Below are 22,723 nucleotides of genomic sequence, written 5' to 3' on the forward strand. Positions count from 1 at the left end.
TATGGCACTCTGGCTACTTCTTTTATAAGACTCCATGTGCCCCAACTTTCTGGACCTTTTGAGCATACTGAAGTGTAAGTCAGCTTGATATTCAGTTTTTTCCCCATGTGTTACTTTCCATTCTTACATCTGCTTTTCATCTTCCATGTCTAGAAATGGTTTACATCACCTCTGATCACATCTGTTTGATCAAAGCTCAGTCACATGGTTCCAACCTCTCTGCAAGGAAGGCTAGGATGTTAATCTCCAGTGTGAAGAAAGAGAAATCAGTGTGGTGAACACAAAATACTGTTTCTGCTCTAGTGCTTTTAATAAATGCCCATTTACTCTTGCTTTAGAGGGAATCAGTGTACAGTAATAACAGTAGACTCGTGTTCAGTGAACCATATTTATCTAGGAATCTATCTGTACTTTTTTATGCATCAAAGAAATTTTACTCACTTATTGTTCAGAAGATGTAAAAAATGAGGGCAGTCCTTAATATGCAGTCCTGGCCATAGAGGCTTAGGATGCAGAGCAAGTGTTCTGGACTCGGATAACCTGAGTTCATGTCTAGTGAAGTGAAGTAGCTCAGTTGTGTCCGACTCTTTGCGACCCCATGATCTGTAGCCCACCAGGCTCCTCCATCCATGGGATTTTCCAGGCAAGAATACTGGAGTGGGTTGCCATTTCCTTCTCCAGGGCATCTTCCCGACCCAGGGATTGAACCCGGATCTCCCGCATTGTAGGCAGACACTTTACAGTCTGAGCCACCAGGGAAGTTCATGTCTAGACTCGATCAATTTCTAGCTGTGTGACCTTGGTCATGGTAGCCTGTATGTGCTTCAGTTTCCTCAAGTGTGAAATGGGTAATACTGATAGTACCTGTCCCATCGTAGTATTGTGAGGATTAAATTAGTTAGTGCTTGTACCACAGTAAGTGCCATATTAGTTGTTATTCTTAACATTTTGGTTTTACTATTTTTATCACTATTATTTTTGTTACTGATGTAAACTATTCATTTTGGAATTATGCTCTTGCCAATCTGCATGGTTATGTAATTCAGAATATTCAATAATTGATTTAACAAATGAGGCTGATTCATTGTCCTCCGGCAAGTTAGGGAAGAAAAGGTACAATTCTGTAGCACTGTGGGCAGTGGGCAATGATGATGTCTTCACAAGCCAAGAGCTGCTAGGGAGCTCTGGGTTTGCAATTACCTTATCGTGGGCATAGCATTGTTCCCATGTCAATCCTGAGGCCCGAGGGAGTTGCAGGGTAAAAGGTGCTTAGCTTCTGTGTAACAAGGAGCTCAGATGACCACACCTGCCATCAGAACTGCTGCATGATGTCAGGAAGGAGGAATAGACCTGGACATCTGCAGACCTGGATTCCAGTTCACCAGCAGAGACCTCTCACTGTCCTAAGCCTTTATATATAGTTCTATCCAGCTTTATAATTCTACAATGAGACAATCTTATGGACATGGTCATAACTTTGAAAATCTGCTAGAAATGGCCTATCCATGACTGCAGACCTGGGGGCCCTAATGTTCATAGTTCTTGCAAGCACTTGAGCCTACTATACACCGTACTTTCCTGCTGGTGATTATGGCCCTGGAGCAAAGAACATCATATTCTCATCCTTTGATTAGGGACATGAGTCAAAGCTCTACTCTTCACTTACTGACTACATCAAAGGAGTTGAAGAAGTCACTCTCTCCTATGAGTCTGGCACCAGAACTCTGCTTAGGGAGGAAGTTGTCTATAAAAATATCCTGCAAAGCTGCCTAGGGTAGATGAGCCTTTCAGGGCAGGGCCAAAATGTCAGAGAATGGGGATGAGTGCTCTGTTTGAAGAGGACATTTGTTTTACTCTTAGAGGAGAACATGAAGAAGAGGACAGTGGGAGAAGAGGGGGAGATGACTGTGGGACACTGTGACAAAGGGGGATTCAAATGTGAAGGATCCATGCAAAGTCCCTGTGTGAAATAGCCAAAGGATATCAACATTGGAGATGCTTGCTATGTGATTAAGAGTTGTGTGCACTACTGAACTTTTCTTCCAACCTCACCTATATTTTTAGAAGTTTATTATATTTTTAGAAAAGTCTACTAAACCTTTTAACAAAAAGTTTTGTGTAAGTGAATTCTGTTTTTTGTTTTGAAACTGTGGCAAGGCTGAGTTTTACATTTTGTCTTTTGTGATGAGAAACAGGAATAACACACATAGAATCAGGAACCTGAAGGCAAGGGTGACCAAGAGAACTTTCATCTTTCAAGAATTTGCAGAAATCCTGGGGATGATGTGGAATTTGCATTTCTGTCAGTCACTGAGTTGAAACGTTGGAGTCCACCTCAGTGAACTTTCAAGGGGTACGGAGGTCCAGTTTGCATCTTGGTTGTTTATATGACTTTGGCCAGTGACAGATTAGACTGGGACTATAACTTCTTTCAATCAGTGGATATTTACTGAATGCTAAGCATATGTCAGGCATTTTTTCTGGCATTGGAATATAAAGGCAAAGAAGACAAAATTCTTTTTCTCTGGAAACTTTCTAATTGGAAGGTGAAGTGTGTAATCAGAGTGATCACACTTCCCAATTTGTCTGGACATTCTTCATTTATTCTAGCTCTTCTGGCCTAATTATCACTATCTCCCACTTTCATGCCTCAGAAGACCCAGTTTGGAGATAAATTAACTGGCAACCATTCCACAGAGTTGTTATAAAGATTAGATGATAAAATTTATGTGAAAATGTGTTATGAATTGTAAAACATTATCCAAATAAAAGGAGTAAGAGATTTAAGTTCTTTTATTGCATTCATCTATTAGAGACAAATAGAAATGTCCAAAATTGCTATCTACCTTGGTCTCTCTTATTGCTCTGAGATCTACTTGGATTTGTGCAAAAATAAACTTGCCAGAAAATTAATTTCATTTTAAGGAGGCTGGGCATGTGCTCAACCACTTTCAAGATTAAATTTATTTTTGTGGCCTGTTCTGGTTCTTTACATGTATGCTCAAGGGTTTTTGTTGTTCTCAAATTTATATGTCCTTTCAAAATTTTATGGTTATGATGGATTTTGGATATGGGGGACATCCTAATTCCCTAGGAATTCAAAAGCCTGTTTTAGAAGAGAAAGAGTATAAAAGCACTGTGTGTGCTCAGTCATGTCTGACTGTTTGTGACCCCATGGACTGTAGTCCGCCAGGCTTCTCTGTCCATGGGATTCTCCAGGTAAGAATACTAGAGTGGGTTGCCATTCCCTTCTTCCAGGGGATCTTTCTGACCCAAGGATCAAACTTACCTCCCCTGTGGCTCCTGCATTGCAGGCGTATTCTTTACTGCTGAGCCACTGGGGAAGCCCAAGAGGGCTTGTTCAGGACTTGAACCTGGGACCTCTTGCACCCTAAGTGAGAATCATACTCCTAGACCACTGAGCCACTGTCTGATAAAGCACTAAATGTTCAGTATTTACTATGAAGAAAGCATAGTGCCTGCCCTCAAAGAGCTTGCTGCTGCTAAATCACTTCAGTTGTGTCTGACTTTGTGCGACCCCATAGACGGTAGCCCACCAGGCTCCCCCGTCCCTTGGATTCTCCAGGCAAGAATACTAGAGTGGGTTGCCATTTCCTTCTCCAATGCATGAAAACGAAAAGTGAAAGTGAAGTTGCTCAGTCGTGTCCAACTCTGCGTGACCCCATGGACTGTAGCTTATGAGGCTCCTCTGTCCATGGGATTTTCCAGGCAAGAATACTGGAATGGGTTGCCATTGCCTTCTCCACTCAAGGAGCTTCCAGTCCCTTAAGTCAACCCACATGAGAAAGGTTGTTGTTTTTGTCACAATTTCCTTTTTCATAGTTGAGGGAACTGAGACATACAGAAGTTAAATAACTTGGTCAATTTTATAGGCTGCAAAGAACTAGGATTTATATATATAAATCACACACACACACACACACACACATCATCTGATCCCAAAGTCTGTTGACCATTTATTCACACATCCAACAAATCTATATTTAATACTGATGGTGTGCCAGGCACTGTGTATATGGTGGTGAGTAAAACAGATGTGGCTCTTGTTCTCATTTCTAGTTTGGCATTATCATCAGCATGATTAGTCAGACTATCATATATTAAACAGAACTTTCCCGGTTCTACTATTTGTTTTACTTGCATTATTAATTACAATTATTAAAATGACTATGAGTGAGGTTTGATAATTATTTCTATTTTAGATTAGGAAACCAAGCCTCAATGACATAAAGCAATTTGTTCAGTCAGGGAGTGGTGATGATTTGAATGTGTCTGTAGTTCATACTATTCAAAATCCCTTTACTGGGTGGTCTCCCTGTGCTAAGTACTGCTCTGAGGGGTTGGAATGGTAGTGGAGGAGGGGGTGGATGGAGTCTAGTTGGGAAAGCCTGGGGTGATTTGGTCTTTACAAAATCATTTTCTCCTAAGGGACAGACTTTGGTCTTGGGGGAAAAGTGTTAAGAATGTAATCACCTTTAAAATTTTTAGCAGAAATAATCAAATAATCAAGTACAGATGATTAAAATTGAAAAGGATAATAATGATTATAGTGATAAAAGAAACTATATAGTAAATAATATTCATAGATTGCATATTTAGGTCTACCTGAAGTGAATTATATGAGAATGCCTTGAGTGGATGTCTGACCCTGATTAGTATTAATTTGACCTCGTTTCCATTTTTGTCTAGTGAGTGAAGAATTTGTTCCCCTAAGGTGCATAAGTGCTTGTTTGCATCTTAGGTAAATCTGACACTCTTTGGTCCTCAATACTTTTTTTAATATAATTGTGAGTCACGTATATATACATATATATTTAGTTGGTTTTGGTCTTCTCAGCACCCTTTCCTCCTCTACTTCCTGGTTGTACAGCCTTTTTTTGTTGTTATTGTTGGAAATCCATAACTCCAAGGCTTGAGTAGAGCTGATCCCATTTCTCATTTCATACTCACAGGGACTCCCCCATCTTTTTTGCCACAGTGAGGGATTCAGGGATGGGCAATGAACCAATGCAAGCAAATTCAAATGCTCCATGGGAATTCTCATTGCAAGTATGAGAAAACATGGCTCCTTTGAACTGGGGTTTGCTCAGTGGGTTGTATGTGAGCCTGCTACTGCTGATGGCTGTTCTGCACAACAAGTCTCAGACCGTCTGGTCATGGGAAACATTGTATTTTTTTTTTTCTTTTTATTTCCCCTTTTCAATTTTATGATTTATTTTTAAAAATTTAAAAAATTTTAATTGAATGAAAATTGCTTTACAACGTTGTGCTAGTTTCTGGTGTACTGCATTTCTCTTTGCTTGAACTAAGTTGAACTATGTTTCTGTCATATGTGACTAAAAATTTCCTGGTTGAATCAATATTTCACCAGAGGTGTACTTTTAAAAAAATAAAACAAGTGTCAGACTGTACTTTTTCTTCCACTGCATTAGGTTAAATTGTGGACATTCTAGTTTCATCATTAAGGTACTGTGCATGCGGCTAGGATCGTCTAGAAGCCGAGGACCCTGGTAAGTGTTCTCAGAGCTTCAGGGAAGCAGATGTCCTGATCTACTGTCACTCAGGTACCCCTGGAGTCACAGGGGTAAATGTCTGAGATCTCTGTGGCAGTGTAAAGCCAAGGAACCCCGGATGTTCTCACGACTCATACATGTAATGTAAAGAAAATTGAACAGAAGTGAGGAGACCTGAGTGAAAGCTTTGGCTCTGCTATTGATTTGGCTAAGGATCCTGAATGTCTTTTAGACTCTTTGCCTCAATTTCAAAGTTTGTAAAAGGCATGGGAGTAGCAAGGTGAAAGGGCTTCCCCAAAGGCTCAGCAGTAAAGAATCTGCCTGCAATGCAGGAGACACAGGAGACCCGAGTTTGATCCCTTGGTTGGGAAGATCCCCTGGAGAAGGAAATGGCACCCACCTCCAGTATTCCTGCCTGAAAAAATCCCATGTACAGAAAAGACTGGCAGGTTACAGTCCATGGGGTCACAAAGAGTTGGACACAACTGAGTGACTGAGCACGTAGACATGTGAAAGCAGGTACTGTGGCTTCAAGGCGGCTTTGGGATGAAGTAAAAATAAGAGTCCAGTAGCAGACATAGGTCTACACGGTCTGTACTGAGGTTCTAGTACACATGGTCAATCTGCTCCATGATATCAAAGATTTGGCTAAAGAGATAAAAATGAACCATCAGGAAACAAGTGGATTTGGGGGAGCCTGGTTTATAGTGAAAGCACACGAGGAAGATTAAAAGTGGTCTCATATAGAGAAAGGTTTAATAATACTTTTGCAAAGAATTTACATTGTAAAAATTACTGAGTGAATTTCATCTCTAACTGAAACATTTTACTGTTCTCCAAAAGTTTACCTCCTATGCCCTTTTAAGCCTAAAATAAATATGCCATACATTTTGACTTTGGTGATCTCTTTTGGAAAAAATATCATCTATTTCCATTGCATAATAATTAATAACTATGGTAACTTTGCATTGCACATATGTGATGAAAGTATCAATATGAATGTCCTTTTTTTGGTCTTAATAAGGCTATCTAAACAGTTTTGGGTTTAAAAAAAACAGTATTAAAAGGCAAGCAATCATGCATGTGTTGTTTAAGCTGCCTATACACAGTAAAAAGGGTGGGAAAGATCAAACACATAATTAGAAATAGTTTTTTAATTTTAAAAGCAGGGCCATAATAAATTCCCATAAAACCTATTCATGAATCATCTAAATTTAAGCAAAGATAGATTCTCAGTAAACATTTTAAGGTGCTAGTTACTTACAAAATGTATCTGGTGCAAAGAATTATTGGACATAAACTAATTTCGAATATTGTGCTTCTCTGGTGGCTCAGACGGTAAAGAATCCATCTGCAATGCGGGAGACCTGAGTTCAATCCCTGGGTTGGGAAGATCCCCTGGAGGAGGGCATGGCAACCCACTCCCCTATTCTTGCCTGGAGAATTCCATGGACAGAGGAACCTGGTGGGCTACAGTCCATTGGGTCACAAAGAGTTGGACACGACTGAGCGACTAAGCAAAGCACAGCAGTATTTTGCTTTATCAAGGATTAATCAAGCCATTTAAAAATGAGTTATTTAGCAAGACTAATTGTGTATGGATGCCAGTACTAGTTTGTGACAATAATTATGCATTTGCTAGTTAATAGAGTTGGAGGGGGATGCATTCAGAAGTAGTTTCAAAACATTATATTTTATTTACTTTTATTATTCAAGTTTAGTTTTTTAAAAGATACAGTTTTAAAGGAAAATGGCTCAGAAAATAGTGATTTTCATTGTTTTATATGATTTAATCTAATCACTAGCATTCTTACTGGAAATTTTTCTAAAGTTAGAACATTGACTATTTTTCTTGGTATTTGAATTTTTATTCCAGTATTCCTGCCTGGAAAATCCCATGGACAGAGGACCCTGGTGGGCTACAGTCCTTAGGGTCGTAAAGAGTAGGACACAACTGAGCGACTGATCACGTGCACATTATCCATGCCTGTGTGATTTATATAGACTCTTTAAATACTGCCTGTGGATGTTTTGATTATATCTGCACTTGACTTGTACAGTTAATTCCATAAGATGCTTTTTCCTTTTTTTGTCGCTTTGACATGAAGAAGTGTGGAGTTTTCTTGGCTACAGTCTGTCTGTCGTTCAGATCCATAATATATGAGAGCATAACTTATTTTTCCCTTAACATTTAAAAAAAATAAACAAACTAAAGTCCATACTTTATTAAGATTTTCCTAGTTTCAACCTAATGCTCTTTTTTTTTTTTCTGCTCAAGAATATTACCCAGGAAACCACATTATTATTTAGATGTCAGGTCTCAGGCTCCTTAGGACTGTGACAATTTCTGAGACTAACCTTGTTTTTGATGATCTTGACAATTTTGAGGAGGACTCTGTTATTTTTGCACTCTCTTCTAAAATACTTTTCAGAAAAAGAAGTAAGCAATAGAAGTTATTCTCTCTTTATGCCACAGATGAACTTTACCAATGAAGATTAAACCTAAAGAAAAAGAATTCCTCATTTATAGAGGACAGCTCTCATCACATATTACACTTCAGTGCATGTACAGAAGTAAAAGAATATACGCCCACTTGATCTGACCTCCAAGGTGTATGAGAAAAGAGGAAAAAAATGGGAGTAACTCTATGCCCAGAAGGCTTCCCTGGTGACTCAGATGGTAAAGAACCTGCCTGCAATGCAGAAGACCCAGGTTTGATACCTGGGTCAGGAAGATCCCCTGGAGAAGAGAATGGCTACCTACTCCAGTAATTTTGTCTGGAGAATTCCATGGACTTTTAGCCTGGCAGGTTAAAGTCCATGGGGTCACAAAGGGTCAGACATGACTGAGTGACTAACACTTTCACTTTTTCTTTCTATGCACAGAAAGGATCAAGGGGTCACTTACAATAACTTCTACTATGAGTAGATGTTTTCTGGCTTCATTGAAACTGCTGCATAGGGGATGCAGATAGGATAAGGTGACTGCCAGAGCAAGCTGATAAGCACTGGATAGTTTGTTAAGGTAAGTCTGGGGCCCTTTCCAGTGGAAATCTCTGATTGCTATGATTAGGCAGGGCCTGCCTGAAAGACAGAGGCAGACAGAAGAATGAGGGGATCTTAGATTCTTGAGTTACTCTTCCTGCAGAATCTCTAGAGGTGTTTGAAGTTCAGAAGTATTAATAGTGTCACAGCTCCTCTGAGTAAAATAACCCGATTTAGCAAATAAAAATACAGGACTCCCAGCTACATTTTAATTTTCGATAAATAACAAATATATATATATATATATTTTTAGTGTAAGTATGTCCTATGCAATATTTGTGACAAGTTTAAGCTAAAAATGTATTTGCTGTTGATCTAAACGTTCAATGTCCTACATTTTCTCTGACAACTCTATTCTGCTCCTAGTCCTTGAATTCCCTGGGTGTATAAGTGAGCAGGGGTTGAGGGGAGGAGGCAGAACTGAAAAGCAGGAGAAGGATGAAGGGTGTACAGTCTCTAGTTTCAGATTACGCATATCAGAGAGCAGTTTCCTTAATGTGAAAGACAAATGTGATGTGACATCACCTTGTCTCAAAAGCTACCCCAGGTGTCAGCATTTGAGAAACTATGGGCTTCCTAGATCTCTGGAACAGCTTCTTTTTTGACTCTGTTTTCTCTTCATTTTTGAACATACTTAATAAATTTGTATCATATAAATAGTATTCTTCAATATATATAGATCCTAAAAAAAATAAAACTCAATGGGACAAAAAAGAAGGAACAGCAAATGTATATTTCCCCTGTTCATTCTTTTTTCTCCTAGGTCCTGAATCTATGGACCAGTGCTTATTTTCATCTCTCTTTCTTGTCTTCCTCTTTCCACCTTACTTCTGATTTTCTCAGATGATAGAATTAAAACTGAATTGCACAAAGGTTCCTTATATATTAGATAATTGAAAACTAAGCATAATTATAAAAATTGAACGTTAAAGTATGTTACTTGTCCAGGCATAAGTTTTAAAATACATGGGAAGAAAAATTTAACAAACTAAAAGAATTTGAAACTGATATAAATATATTCTTGGCCTCTAAGGAAGTTAGCAAAAGCATTACACTTGATATCCTTCACAAATCAATTGGGTTAAAATCAGAGCATTTCAAAGCCTGCACAAAATAGAGTCAACACACCGTAATATTTTAATTGCATAAATTCCCATTAGCATCTACTGCTGCATAAGTAGTGTTCATTATAGTGATTAGAAATGTTAATTTCTGAGAGCAATCATAATTTCCTTTAATCTTCTATGGCTGAGTTTTTAAAACTGCAGGTTATGACCCATTAGTGGGTCATAAATCAATTTGGTGGGATATAATTAGCATTAAAGAGAATAGAATAGGTTAGAATTGAAAATATCTAATTTCATTGCATACAGTAAATGTAAATACTATTTTATTTACTTTATTTCAGCTTTCTAACTACCTATGTGTAACTACTTGGTTATAATATAAAATGCATTTAATACAGTCTGTCACACACAGAACAGTTGGAAAACAACTATTATATATTAGAACAAATAAATTCTAAGACTAATTTGAAGGTGAAGTACACTTGTCTCACAAACTGGTGAAAGAGAAAGAAAATATTTTGAATAGAAGATATTATGATGACTAATATTTTAACTGATAATTGGGCCACATCTCCATTTACTATGAGTTTTGGTTCAAGGAGATAAATACGGTGTTTCACTTTTTTTATTATCAAGGGACAGGCATGCCTTTTACTTCATAAATTTTTATGATAAAATAGACATGATTGAATTGTAGTACATTTAAATTTTACTGAGTGGCTTCCCTGGTGGTTCAGTGGTAAATATCCACCTGCCAATGCAGAAGACACAGGTTCAATCCCTGAGAAAATGTTACAATGCTGTGGAGCAACTAAGCCTGTGTCCTAGAGCCTGGAAACCCCAACTACTGAGCGCTCTGGTTGCAACTACTAAAGACCAATTGCCCTAGAGTTCATGATCCACAACAAAAGAAGCCACCACAATTAGAAGTGTGCATGACACAATTAGAGAGTAGCCCCTGCTTGCCACAACTAGAGAAAAGCCTGTGCAGCAACTAAGACCCAGCACAGCCAAAAATTAAATAAATACATAACATTTTTAAAAAATTTATAAATTTTCTGAAATCAAGTCACACTATAATAGGCCTATTATAGGGAAATTTAATAGCATTAAGAATGTCTGGGGATGTATGGAGAGAGTAACATGGAAACTTACATTACCATATGTAAAATAGATAGCCAACGGGAATTTGCTCTATGTCTCGGGAATTCAAACAGGGGCTCTGTATCAACCTAGAGGGGTGGGATGGGGGAAGATATGGGAGGAAGGTTCAAAAGGAAGGGGATATATGTATACCTATGGCTGATTCATGTTGAGATTTGACAGAAAACAACAAAATTCTGTAAAGCAATTACTCTTCAATTAAAAAATAAATTAAAAAAAGAATGTCTTACAAGAGAAGCCCTTATGTTACCAATAATTGGATGTGTCATGGTATTATTTGGGATTATATCCACTATTAGGAGATATAAGGTTGCTGTCTAATCCATTTAAATTACTTTTGTATTCCCTGTATATAGAAACTCTTTACCTTTGAGCAAAGCTGTCAGGATGGCTAAATCAATGTCCTGGTGTCCTTCTGATCCCATCCGAAATACTGTAATCTGCAATTTGAGACAAGGTGACCATTAGCAATACATTTTTTTCCCTCAAGAGAAATTAAATCAATGAGACTGTATTTGAACAAAGACTATCTTAATATCTATAAGGTAGATTCTTAACCACAGAGAAAGCAAACATGGCAAGAATTCAATTAGAGGGCTCTGCAATCTATTAAGAGGGAGATGCCTCAGTAGCCTCCAAACAGAAACCAATTTAGATAATTCACTGATTATGGTTACAATCTCTGAAACCAGACACAAAGGAAAATGTCCCCTTTTATCATTTTAGCTTTAGAATGAAAACTTACCAGATTTGCAAAAATGTGTAAACCATAATTTAAACTGAGTTGAGAAATTAAGTGTTTAAAAAGTTAGTATGCCCTTCAGTAAAGGTACCATGCGCATTTGTGCATGTGTTTGTGCCAGTATGTGTTTGTGTGTTTATGCATGTGTACAATATAGCCATCACTACATTCTCTCCTAGCAATAGCTACTCAAGGGTTTCAATATTGTGATGCCTCTAGATCCTTCAGTCCTCTCAACAACCTTAAACCTTCTTGAGAATGACTTAGCAGTATCCAGGTGGTAAGAATGAAGAAGCAGACAATAAAATAACATTTTTCTTTTTAATTTTGGTAAGAAAAGTATTCTTTGGGGATGAATGAGGAGGCAGAGAGTACAGAGGTAACAGTGAAGGATTAAAACATGCTTCATGATAATGAAGATTTTTTCCAAGTCAGAGGGAAGCTACTTAAGGAAGCCAAAAGATTATTTGAATATCTACATTGATTGAATTACTACTGTATTCAATTGCTTAGACTTCAAGTTTCTTTACCTGTAAAATGGGGAACTCATAGGGCTTGCTTATTTCTACCTATATAGGAAGTAAACTTCATAGGATTGGCTAATACATAATTCTGGGGAAGATGGTTAAGGACAGGGAAGCCTTGTGTGCTTCAGTCAATGGGTTGCAAAGAGTCAGACACGACTTAGCAATTCATCAATATATAATTCTAAATTTTTTACCATGATGAAGAGCACAGGTATCTAGACTCACAGACTGTTAAGCCATCAGTTGCTTAGAAATCCTCTAGCCCACTGCCCGGGGACAGAGTAATTTGCTTATGGTCAGCATCAAGTTAGCAGGACAGCTATGCCAGGAAGGCAGTACCTCTCTTGTTTCTATGTTGTGCCTTAAATACTGGGAAGAACTAAGGGAAGGAACAAGATGTTTGAGCACCTGACTCAAATGTGTTAAGTAGCTGCTTAACTCTTCGTATCTGTTTACGTCCTTCAATAACAGCCTGCGGTGAGTGTAAGGCAGAGATTACAAGTTGAAAAACCTCACAGGCCTTTGAATTAAAAAATGTAAAAGATATAGAGGGAGCCAGGCAAAATCCACCGAAGTGCTGTGTTTGGCCTCTAGGCCACAGCTTTGACCTCTGACAGGGTGGAGGCAGTGCCCCCGGCTCCAGCAGGTTTGTACTAAACTCTGCTTCTGCACAAGCACAAGTTTGGCCAAAGTGCCATCAGGACATTCTCCCAAACAGCTCTTGATGCCCCCAGAAAATCCACCTGGGAGATGAGGGGCAGTTCTCTGTTTTGAACTCAGGAGTGCCTGAATTGGGAAGAAAACTTGAAGTCCACTAGAGAGAGAACCAAGAGGCAGAAGTGGAATTTTGGCTGAACCTTTAACTCTTTAAGCCAGGGCTGGCTGAAGTCTGAAAGGTATTATTGTATGCTGAGCTGGTAGCAAATTGCAGACGATCAGAATAACATCTCTCATTGTTTTAGAACAATTCAGAAATTAGGCATCAAATGTAACTCCTTAAACATCTCACCTACTTGTTCTGCAGATGCCTGAATTCCACTGACTAATTAGAGATCCCACTTCAGATGCAAATTCTTCTCAAGCAGCAAATAGATAAATTAAATTTACCCTGAAATATCAGATTACCAGGCTTTCTTTGGAATAGATTTGAGGAGGGGAAAGAAAGGTTTACTGTATGGAGTTGCTAAAGGATTTCGGGGTGGGGGTGGTGGAGACACAGACATTTGTGCTATTGTTTATCAAGGAACCTGAGGTGGCATTGTGCTCTGGGGCATTACAGATTTTCTGGAAAGCTGGTGTGGCGGGAACAGCTGTTCACCTGTCCATGCCCCCATCCTGGTATGCTTAGACTGAAGAATCTAAGGATCCCAGAAAGAGTCTGACCAGAGGGAGACTGGAGGATCCAAATGAAATTTATTTCATAATTTTCCCTTGAGTTGACCTGAGATATTATGTCTTCACTACTCTAAATCTTTAAATTTAAATTTGAAGTTAAAATGTTTAAAATATCACTCAACTTATATGTTTTTCTCAGAGAAAAAGACGAGGCAAACAAGAAAACCAGAGTCGTCTTCACCTACCACCCTTGGTGTTGGCAAAGATGAAGAAAATCAGGTACTCTTAAGTATTCCTGGTGGGGATGTGAATTGAAATAGTAGCTTTGGAGTATTATAGGTTGATATAAAGTTTCTTGGTTTTAATGTATTACTCAGTTCAATTTAGTCCCTCAGTCGTGTCTGACTCTTTGCGACCCCATGGACTGCAGAATACCAGGCCTCCCTGTCCATCACCAACTCCTGGAGCCTACCCAAACTCATGTCCATTGAGTCAGTGATACCATCCAACCATCTCATCCTCTGTCGTCCCCTTCTCCTCCTGCCCTCAATCTTTCCCAGCATAAGGGTCTTTTCCAATGAGTCAGCTCTTCGCATCAGGTGGCCAAAGTACTGGAGTTTCAGCTTCAACATCAGTCCTTCCAATGAACAACCAGGATTGATCTCCTTTAGGATGGACTGGGTGGATCTCCTTGCAGTCCAAGGGACTCCCAAGAGTCTTCTCCAACACCACAGTTCAAAAGCATCAATTCTTTAGCATTCAGCTTTCTTCACCGTCCAACTCTCACATCCATACATGACTACTGGAAAAACCATAGCCTTGACTAGACGGACATTTGTTGGCAAAGTAATGTCTCTGCTTTTAAATATGCTATCTAGGTTGGTCATAACCTTCCTTCCAAGGAGTAAGCGTCTTTTAATTTCATGGCTGCAATCACCATCAGCAGTGATTTTGGAGCCCAAAAAAATAAAGTCTGACACTGTTTCCACTGTTTTCCCATCTATTTCCCATGAAGTGATGGGACCAGATGCCATGATCTTAGTTTTCTGAACGTTGAGCTTCAAGCCAACTTTTTCACTCTCCTCTTTCACTTTCATCAAGAGGCTCTTTAGTTCTTCTTCACTTTCTGCCATAAGGGTGGTGTCATCTGCATATCTGAGGTTATTGATATTTGTCCTGGCAATCTTGATTCCAGCTTGTGTTTCTTCCAGCCCAGCGTTTCTCATGATGTACTCTGCATATAAGTTAAATAAGCAGGGTGACAATATACAGCCTTGACAGACTCCTTTCCCTATTTGGAACCAGTCTGTTGTTCCATGTCCAGTTCTAACTGTTGCTTCCTGACCTGCATACAGGTTTCTCAGGAGGCAGGTCAGGTGGTCTGTTATTCCCATCTCTTTCAGAATTTTTCACAGTTTATTGTGATGAACATAGTCAAAGGCTTTGGCATAATCAATAAAGCAGAAATAAATGTTTTTCTGGAACTCTTTTGGTTTTTCGATGATCCAGCAGATGTTAGCAATTTGATCTCTGGTTCCTCTGACTTTTCTAAAACCAGCTTGAATATCTGGAAATTCACAGTTCACGTATTGCTGAAATAGTAGCAAATAATATTTTGCTAATTGTTGTTAAATAAATAATGAAGAAAATATATTAATTAATGTATTATTATTTAACAACAATTAGCAAAGTATTATTTGCTACTATTCTATTTAGAATCTTTGTGATTATGTTAGTAAGTGAGGTTGGTATATGTCACCATTCCTTTTGGTTTTGGTATAAAGGTTGCAGTATATTTTCAGTATGAATTGGGAAGCTTTTTAAATTTACCTATGCCCCAGAACAATAAACGTAACAAAGGAATTCTCCTTCAGGCAGATTTAGTAGAATATTTATAAGCTATCTAGCAATGAAGCATTTTTAGGGATAGATCACTGATCATCTTTGTAAATTTTCAACAGCTATTAATCAGTTTAGATTTTCTGCCTCTCCTAGGCTCAATATTTTATATTTTCTGATGTAGTCAAAGATTTCATCTAGATTTTCAAGTTTATTGGTATACAATTATAGACATGATTCTCTTATTTAAAAATCTCCTTTATATATAGAAGTCTATGGAAGTTTTTTATTCCTCTTTCATTTGATCAAAATCACTATCATTTTAAAGAAACTGATTTTCATTTTATTGATCAATAGTATTACTTAAAATTTGAAGTTACTATTCTCTGCTCATTATTTCTTCTGCTTTTGCTTCCTTAGTTGTTCTTTTCCTAGAAGTTGACTTCCTGGTCAATTTATTTTCATTGTTTATTTCTAACAAATACAGTTATATGTTTATGTATCTCACATGTTTTTATATGCCTTATGTAATTTTCATTACTTTAAAATATAATGCAATTTATTTTCTCTTACTTAAAATTGTTTTTAATACTAGAGAGTATATGTACATATATATTTATAACATTTTCTAAATGTATTATTTTGTTTGAAAAAAATGTTTAATCCCTACTTGCTGGGTACAAGTTCAATATTACATATAGATTACAGATTACTTTTTATTCAAATATCTATATATTTACTTGTTTCTTATTTCTGATTACTCATGTTAAAATCTATTAGGTCACAGTTATTCCTTGAAAGTAAACATTCTTTGCTTTGTATGTTTTGAAACTTCTTATAAATATATATATATTGATAAAAAAATTTGTGACAATCTGTTCTTGGTAGATTGAACTTTTAATCAGCATATAATGTCTCCTTTTCCTATTTAATTCTGTTTCTTTGTACTGAATTTTGTTTTACGTTAATATTGTAGTTGTCATAAACACACTTATGGGAGATTAGGATGTGTCTGGTATATCATTCCATCTGATTGTCACTTTTCTGTGGTCACTTTGTTTTAGGTGTGTATCTTGTAAACAGCAAGGCTAGTTGTCTTTTCTAAAAATCAAATAGAATCTCTCTCTCAAAGGCAGAAATGAATTCAGCTACATTTAATTACTAATTTTTCTGTGTTTTCTTTCATCATATTTTGTTTTCCATTGTCTAGATTTTCTCATCATTTTCCTTCTGCACCTTCTGTTTCCTTTAACAGTATCATATATTTGCATGTATAATACATACACATGGAAAAAACAATCCCAACAGTATAGAGAAATATATGGTGAAAATTAACTGCATCACTTCTGTCCTGTTTTCCAGCACCGCTTTAGAAAGGTAGCCAGCATTATTAGTTGTAGAGATGCTCTATACACATATATAGAGAAATACATGTGTCTCCCTTTCACATAAGTGGTGGCAAGCTCTACACGCTACTTTATACTTCACTGCTTTTTTCACTTGACAATCTATCCTGGAGACCATTCCATTCAGCCACAAAGAGACGTGCACCATTATCTGTTCAGTGCTTAATGTTTCATTATATGCATGTACTTCTATTAATGAATATGTGGGTTGTTCCCAATCTTTTGTCAATATTAGCACCACTGCAGTGGATACCCTTGTATGCACATGGCTGAATATATCTATAAGATAAAATTTGTAGGTATGGAACTTCTTGGCCTAGTTAATCTGAGAGAAGCTCTTTAATTCATTATTCTGATTCTACTCCCAGGACTCTCCCGCTATCTTTATTTTGATCCTTTATGGTAAGTGAAATAACTTAATTATTTGGAAAACTATAGTTTCTATACCTGCTTTTAGTAATCCAGAAATTACTCAAAATTTCTTATCTCCTAATATGTTACCCTTTTCCACCTTTGTCCATGCTGAGCTCTGATAGGGATGTGTTTAAAGAATATATTTTTTATCATTTTGGTTTTTTTGTCATTTGAAGGGTAGAAGAGATAGTCATGTGTGTTCATTCTATCAAATCTTATTAATGCAAATTTTAATAGGAAAAAATTTTAAATTAGGTAGAAGTCATTAATCTACTTATTTTAAAGGCAATTTAGTAAATGAAGCCTGATTTTCCTTGTAAGACTGGTATTTTCTTTTTTTTTTTTTATTTTATTTTTTTTTATAAATTTATTTATTTTAGTTGGGGGCTAATTACTTTACAATATTGTAATAGTTTTGCCATACATTGACATGAATCAGCCATGGGTTTACATGTGTTCCCCTTCCTGGACCCCCCACCCACCTCCCTCCCCATCCCATCCCTCTGGGTCATCCCATTGCCCCGGCCCTGAGCCCTTGTCTCATGCATCGAACAAGGAATGGTGTTCTGTTTCACATATGATAATATACATGTTTCAATGCTATTCTCCCAGAACGTCCCACCCTCACCTTCTCCCTCAGAGTCCATAAAATTGTTCTATGCATCTGTGTCTCTTATTCTGTCTCGCATATAGGGTTATTGTTACCATCTTTCAAATTCCATATATATGCATTAGTATACTGTATTGTTGTTTTTCTTTCTGGCTTACTTCACTCTGTATAATGGGCTCCAGTTTCATCCATCTCAGTAGAACCGATTCAAATGTATTTTTTTAATGGCTGAGTAATATTCCATTGTGTATATGTACCACAGCTTCCTTATCCATTCGTCTGCTGATGGACATCTAGGTTGCTTCCATGTCCTGGCTATTGTAAACAGTGCTGCGATGAACATTGGGGTACACGCGTCTCTTTCAATTCTGGTTTCCTCGGTGTATATGCCCAGCAGTGGGATTGCTGGGTCATATGGCAGTTCTATTCCCAGTTTTTTAAGGAATCTCCACACTGTTCTCCATAGTGGCTGTACTAGTTTGCATTCCCACCAACAGTGTAAGAGGGTTCCCTTTTCTCCACACCCTCTCCAGCATTTATTGCTTGTAGACTTTTGGATAGCAGCCATTCTGACTGGTGTGAAATGATACCTCATTGTGGTTTTGATTAAACAACACGCTTCTGAATAACCAACAAATCACAGAAGAAATCAAAAAAGAAATCAAATTATGCATAGAAACGAATGAAAATGAAAACACAACAACCCAAAACCTATGGGACACTGTAAAAGCAATACTAAGGGGAAAGTTCATAGCAATACAGGCGTACCTCAAGAAACAAGAAAAAAATCAAATAAATCAACTAACTCTACACCTAAAGCAACTAGAGAAGGAAGAAATGAAGAACCCCAGGGTCAGTAGAAGGAAAGAAATCTTAAAAATTAGGGCAGAAATAAATGCAAAAGAAACAAAAGAGACCATAGCAAAAATCAACAAAACTAAAAGCTGGTTTTTTGAGAAGATAAACAAAATTGACAAGCCATTAATTAGCCAGACTCATCAAGACTGGTATTTTCAACATGCAGCCTAAAATTGATTTGACATGGTTGGTTGTTTTGTCAAAACACTATGGAATACAGAGAAATTAATGTGTTCTTCAAGATTTCAAAACAACAAACATCAAACATTTTTGTTAAAGAAAAACACAACTTTCCCCCCAATTCAGTTTGACATTTTATGTCTTTAGCTCACTTGTGGACAGATTGCCTTAGCTTGGGTGGAATTCTGATTTTCACGTGAACGGAAGTTCAGTTGTTCAAGATGAGATGATTTCCCTGCTCTCTGCCCCTTCATCCTATCTGCCAACTAGCTTCTCTGCTTCTGTTCTTGCTTCATTTTGCACCCCTTTAAAGTCAAGAATTTGTCACCCTTACCCTCTGCATACAGGTGATTCATTGAACACACCTTTGCTGAGCTTCTCTGTGCCAGGCACTGTTTAGGAACTGGGAACAAAGCAGTGAATGAAACTGACAAACAATTCCTGCCTTCACAGAGTGTAGTCTAGTGAGGAGAGACAGAGGGAAAGTAACTTAGTATATGACATGTCAGATTGTGGAAAATGATGTACCGCAGTGCTTCTCACTATTAACTTCTTTCTCCATCCCCACTATCCAGCATTGTTCAGTCTGTAATACCTTAACTATTCCAATTGTTTCATTATTGGTCTTTCCATTCTATTCCCATGCAGCTATTTAAGCAATCTTCCTGGTTATATAACCCTCCTTATTAAAATTTTAATGGCCTCAATTATTTATGGTACAAAACTAAAAATTCTTAGCAGGGCATTCAAGGAATGCTGGTATTCCATTCCTGGCAATTTCTTTTTTCTTGCCTCTTGCTGACTACATCTTCACCACTATGCCCTTGCAGCCTCTCCCACCACCACAGCCATGACCCAACCCCACACACCTGATGCCCCCCTTGTGCTGAACAACTTATTCCTTTCAGGGGTTTGGATGTTGTTTCTAGCCTCTTAGCCTTTGTTCATTCAGTTCTTTCTTTTTGGAAAGCCCTTCTCTCTACTTGGTGAGCAAACTACAAGAATTTCATTGACATGTACTACTGAAGAAGCCTTTCTATAGAATTAGGATTGGAACCCTCACTTCTCTTTGTGTATTTATGACACTCTGTAAGGCTGTCTAGCATACTACTTTAACCCTTCATTGCCCTTATTTGCACATATGTCTCTTTGTTTTAAAGAGAGATCCATGTGCAGACAAGATTGCTAGTCCCTGCTCAGTCAATATTCGTTAAGTGGATAAATTATTACCAAACAGTTGTGTTTAGGAAACTGGTTTGGAGAAACCAAAAAGTAAAAAGTATCACATTCCACACACAAATGGTAATAGCTAAAGTGAGCAGGACTGTTAGGCTACAGATCAAGAGTATATTTTAAGTATTAAGAGTCAATTTTAACACAAGAGTCTCCTGGACACTATATTACTGCTAAGCACTTAGTCAAACATTATGTGATAGAAACTAGGCAGACTAAGTTTTAGAAATTATTGAAGCTTTAGTGTTAATATATATAATATATAATAAATAAAAGAGGAGAGTAAAAAAGCTGGCTTAAAACTCAACATTCAAAAAACTAAGATCATGGCATCTGGTCCCATCACTTCATGGCAAATAGATGGGGAAAAAAATGGAAATAGTGACAGACTTTATTTTCTTGGGCTCCAAAATCACTGCAGATGATGACTGCAGCCATGAAATTAAAAGATGCTTGCTCCTTGGAAGAAAAGCTATGACAAACCTAGACAGTGTAATAAAACCAAGACATCACTTTGCTGACAAAGGTCTGTATAGTCAAAGCTACGGATCTTCCAGTAGTCATGTATGCATATGAGAATTGGACCATAAAGAAGGCTCAGTGCTGAAGAATTGATGTTTTCGAATTGTAGTGCTGGAGAAGACTCTTGAGAGTTCCTTGGATTGCAGGGAGATCAAACCAGTCAATCCTAAAGGAAATCAACCCTGAATATTCATTGGAAGGACTGATGCTGAAACTGAAGCCCCAATACTTCAGCCATCTGATGCGAAGAGCCGACTCATTGGAAAAGACCCTGGTGCTTGGAAAGATTGAAGGCAAAAAGAGAAGAGGGCAGGAGAGGATGAGATAGTTAGATAGCACTGCCGACTAAACAGACATGAATTTGAGCAAACTCTGGGAGATAGTGAAGGACAGGGAAGCCTGGTGTGTTGCAGTCCACAGGGTTGCAGAGTTAGACATGACTTAGTGACTGAACAACAACAAAAGTATTAATATGACTTTTATGAGATATAGGTGGCACCAATTAACCCAAAAGTATTAACCCAAATGTTTCACCACAGTGTTTGAAACTTTGGTGCCTTTTGGATTAAATCATAGTTTAGACAAAGACTTGAAGCAAGAATATGTTACAGAAAAATGAAAAAAGACCCAGAAATACAGAAATGATTTGGGAAAAGTAATTTTATGTTTGAAGATGGTCTGGTTCATTTTCTGAGCAGCAAACAAGTACAGTCACCACCTAAATAACAAAATAAGAGATTTTGTGGCTGAATTAATCATGGACTTCCCACTTATAAAAGCCCGCAGGTATAGTTGAACAAGATGAAGATACAGAGAAAAAAAAAGTACTGGGAAAATTAAACTGACTTCCTTTCAAGATGTCAGTTAGTTAGCTTGATTTGTGATTTATATTAATGTCACAGAGAGCAATAAATCTGTGAAAGTAGACATGGAGATTGAGGCTGGCTTTTGAAAATGAAATTAACCATGATATCAAACTGAGAGACATCTATAAGCTGCAAAAACACTTTGGCTCAATCTATCAAAAATAGAAAGGAACATTTTCACAATCATTTCATGCTGTGTTAGATAAGGAAGAGATGATATCTGAGTTTAACAAATGCTTTGTAAAATGTCTGAGAATTTTAGAGAAATACCATAGCTACACAACAGATAATCAGCAAAGTTCCTAGGATTTTTTTAGGAATTTAGAAAAGTTCAACAATAATAATGTTAACCAATAGATTTAAAGACATCAAACATGCTACATCTGGAAATTCCTTAAAGGAAACATCTCTAAAATATTTCTTATTTACTCATTAATTTACTTAATAAAGTCTGGAGATATGCTTCCTGAGGATACAAGCAGGAAGAGAGGGAAAGAATCAGACTCATAAATAATTCAATCATCACAATGCAATGACTTTTAAAAATCATCAGCTTAGCAGAATATTTCCCTGATGAATTATTAATGTTCCACATAATTCAAAATAAATGAGTGATTAATAGAAAGTGCAAAATCCATGTTCACCAAGATATAGAAAAATACAACCCTGCTGATAAGGATCTAAACAGGAATCCTGGTTGGTAATAAAAGGTCTTTGAGCAGATAGTGGCTTCAGTTTTCTCTTTGGCACAATCAAAGGTCACTTAGTATAGGGAAGAGAACAATGCAGCTGGATGACTGGCATACTATGTACCTAAAGCTCACTCCTATTTGATTTCCAGCATTTCAAAAGTGAATGCCCTTTGCTGACAAAACTCTTAAAGTTAACGTTTTGCCAAAGATATGAGCTTCTAGTAATGAACATGCTGATTTACATGGAGGAAAGGAGAAAATCAAAGGAAATTCAAACATACTTAGGTCAAGAGGGAGGGGACATATATATATATATATACTGATGGCTAATTTATTCTGTCATTAGGATGGATTACCAGAAGTTTGGGGATCTTGTCACAAACTGTCTCATAACTAGAAATGAGTATTTTATAAAAAAAAAATAAGCAGTTAGTTGTAGTTAAAAGGAAGCTTGTGTTGTCCTTGAATCAGATATGTTGTAATGGCCTCCAACTCCATTAGAGTTGCAGAGAGGGTAGCAAATCTCTTAAAGCTGGTTGTACCAAAATCGTAATGGGAAGAGACACATGCATATGTTGAAAGGGCAGACTTCACACGTGGAGGCAGAGCAGCTACAAGCAAGGTCAGAAGTCCCATCTCTATTGGCACCACTACTAACCACTGAAAGTTCTTGTCACGTCTGACTCTTT

The 22,723-nt window shown here is 37.5% G+C and overlaps 1 protein-coding gene across 23 annotated transcripts in view; it reads right to left on the reverse strand.

Moving 5' to 3' along the window:
- The window catches only part of TRPM3 (transient receptor potential cation channel subfamily M member 3), an 885,588-nt gene that overhangs the window by 120,090 nt on the left and 742,775 nt on the right, over positions 1-22,723 (reverse strand). For all 23 annotated transcript variants that reach the window (XR_014057943.1, XR_014057944.1, XM_081505094.1 and 20 more), the window contains one exon: positions 11,178-11,250. Coding sequence is in view for 20 of the 23 variants with exons in the window: in XM_081505094.1 (XP_081361220.1) it covers positions 11,178-11,250 (73 nt within the window). In the remaining 3 variants the exon portion in view is untranslated. Of the gene's footprint in view, positions 1-11,177; positions 11,251-22,723 lie in introns of those variants that run through there.

This window comes from Giraffa tippelskirchi, chromosome 1 (genome assembly GCF_054371585.1).
Source record: "Giraffa tippelskirchi isolate mGirTip1 chromosome 1, T2T-mGirTip1v1.2.pri, whole genome shotgun sequence".
Taxonomy (NCBI): Eukaryota; Metazoa; Chordata; class Mammalia; order Artiodactyla; family Giraffidae; genus Giraffa; species Giraffa tippelskirchi.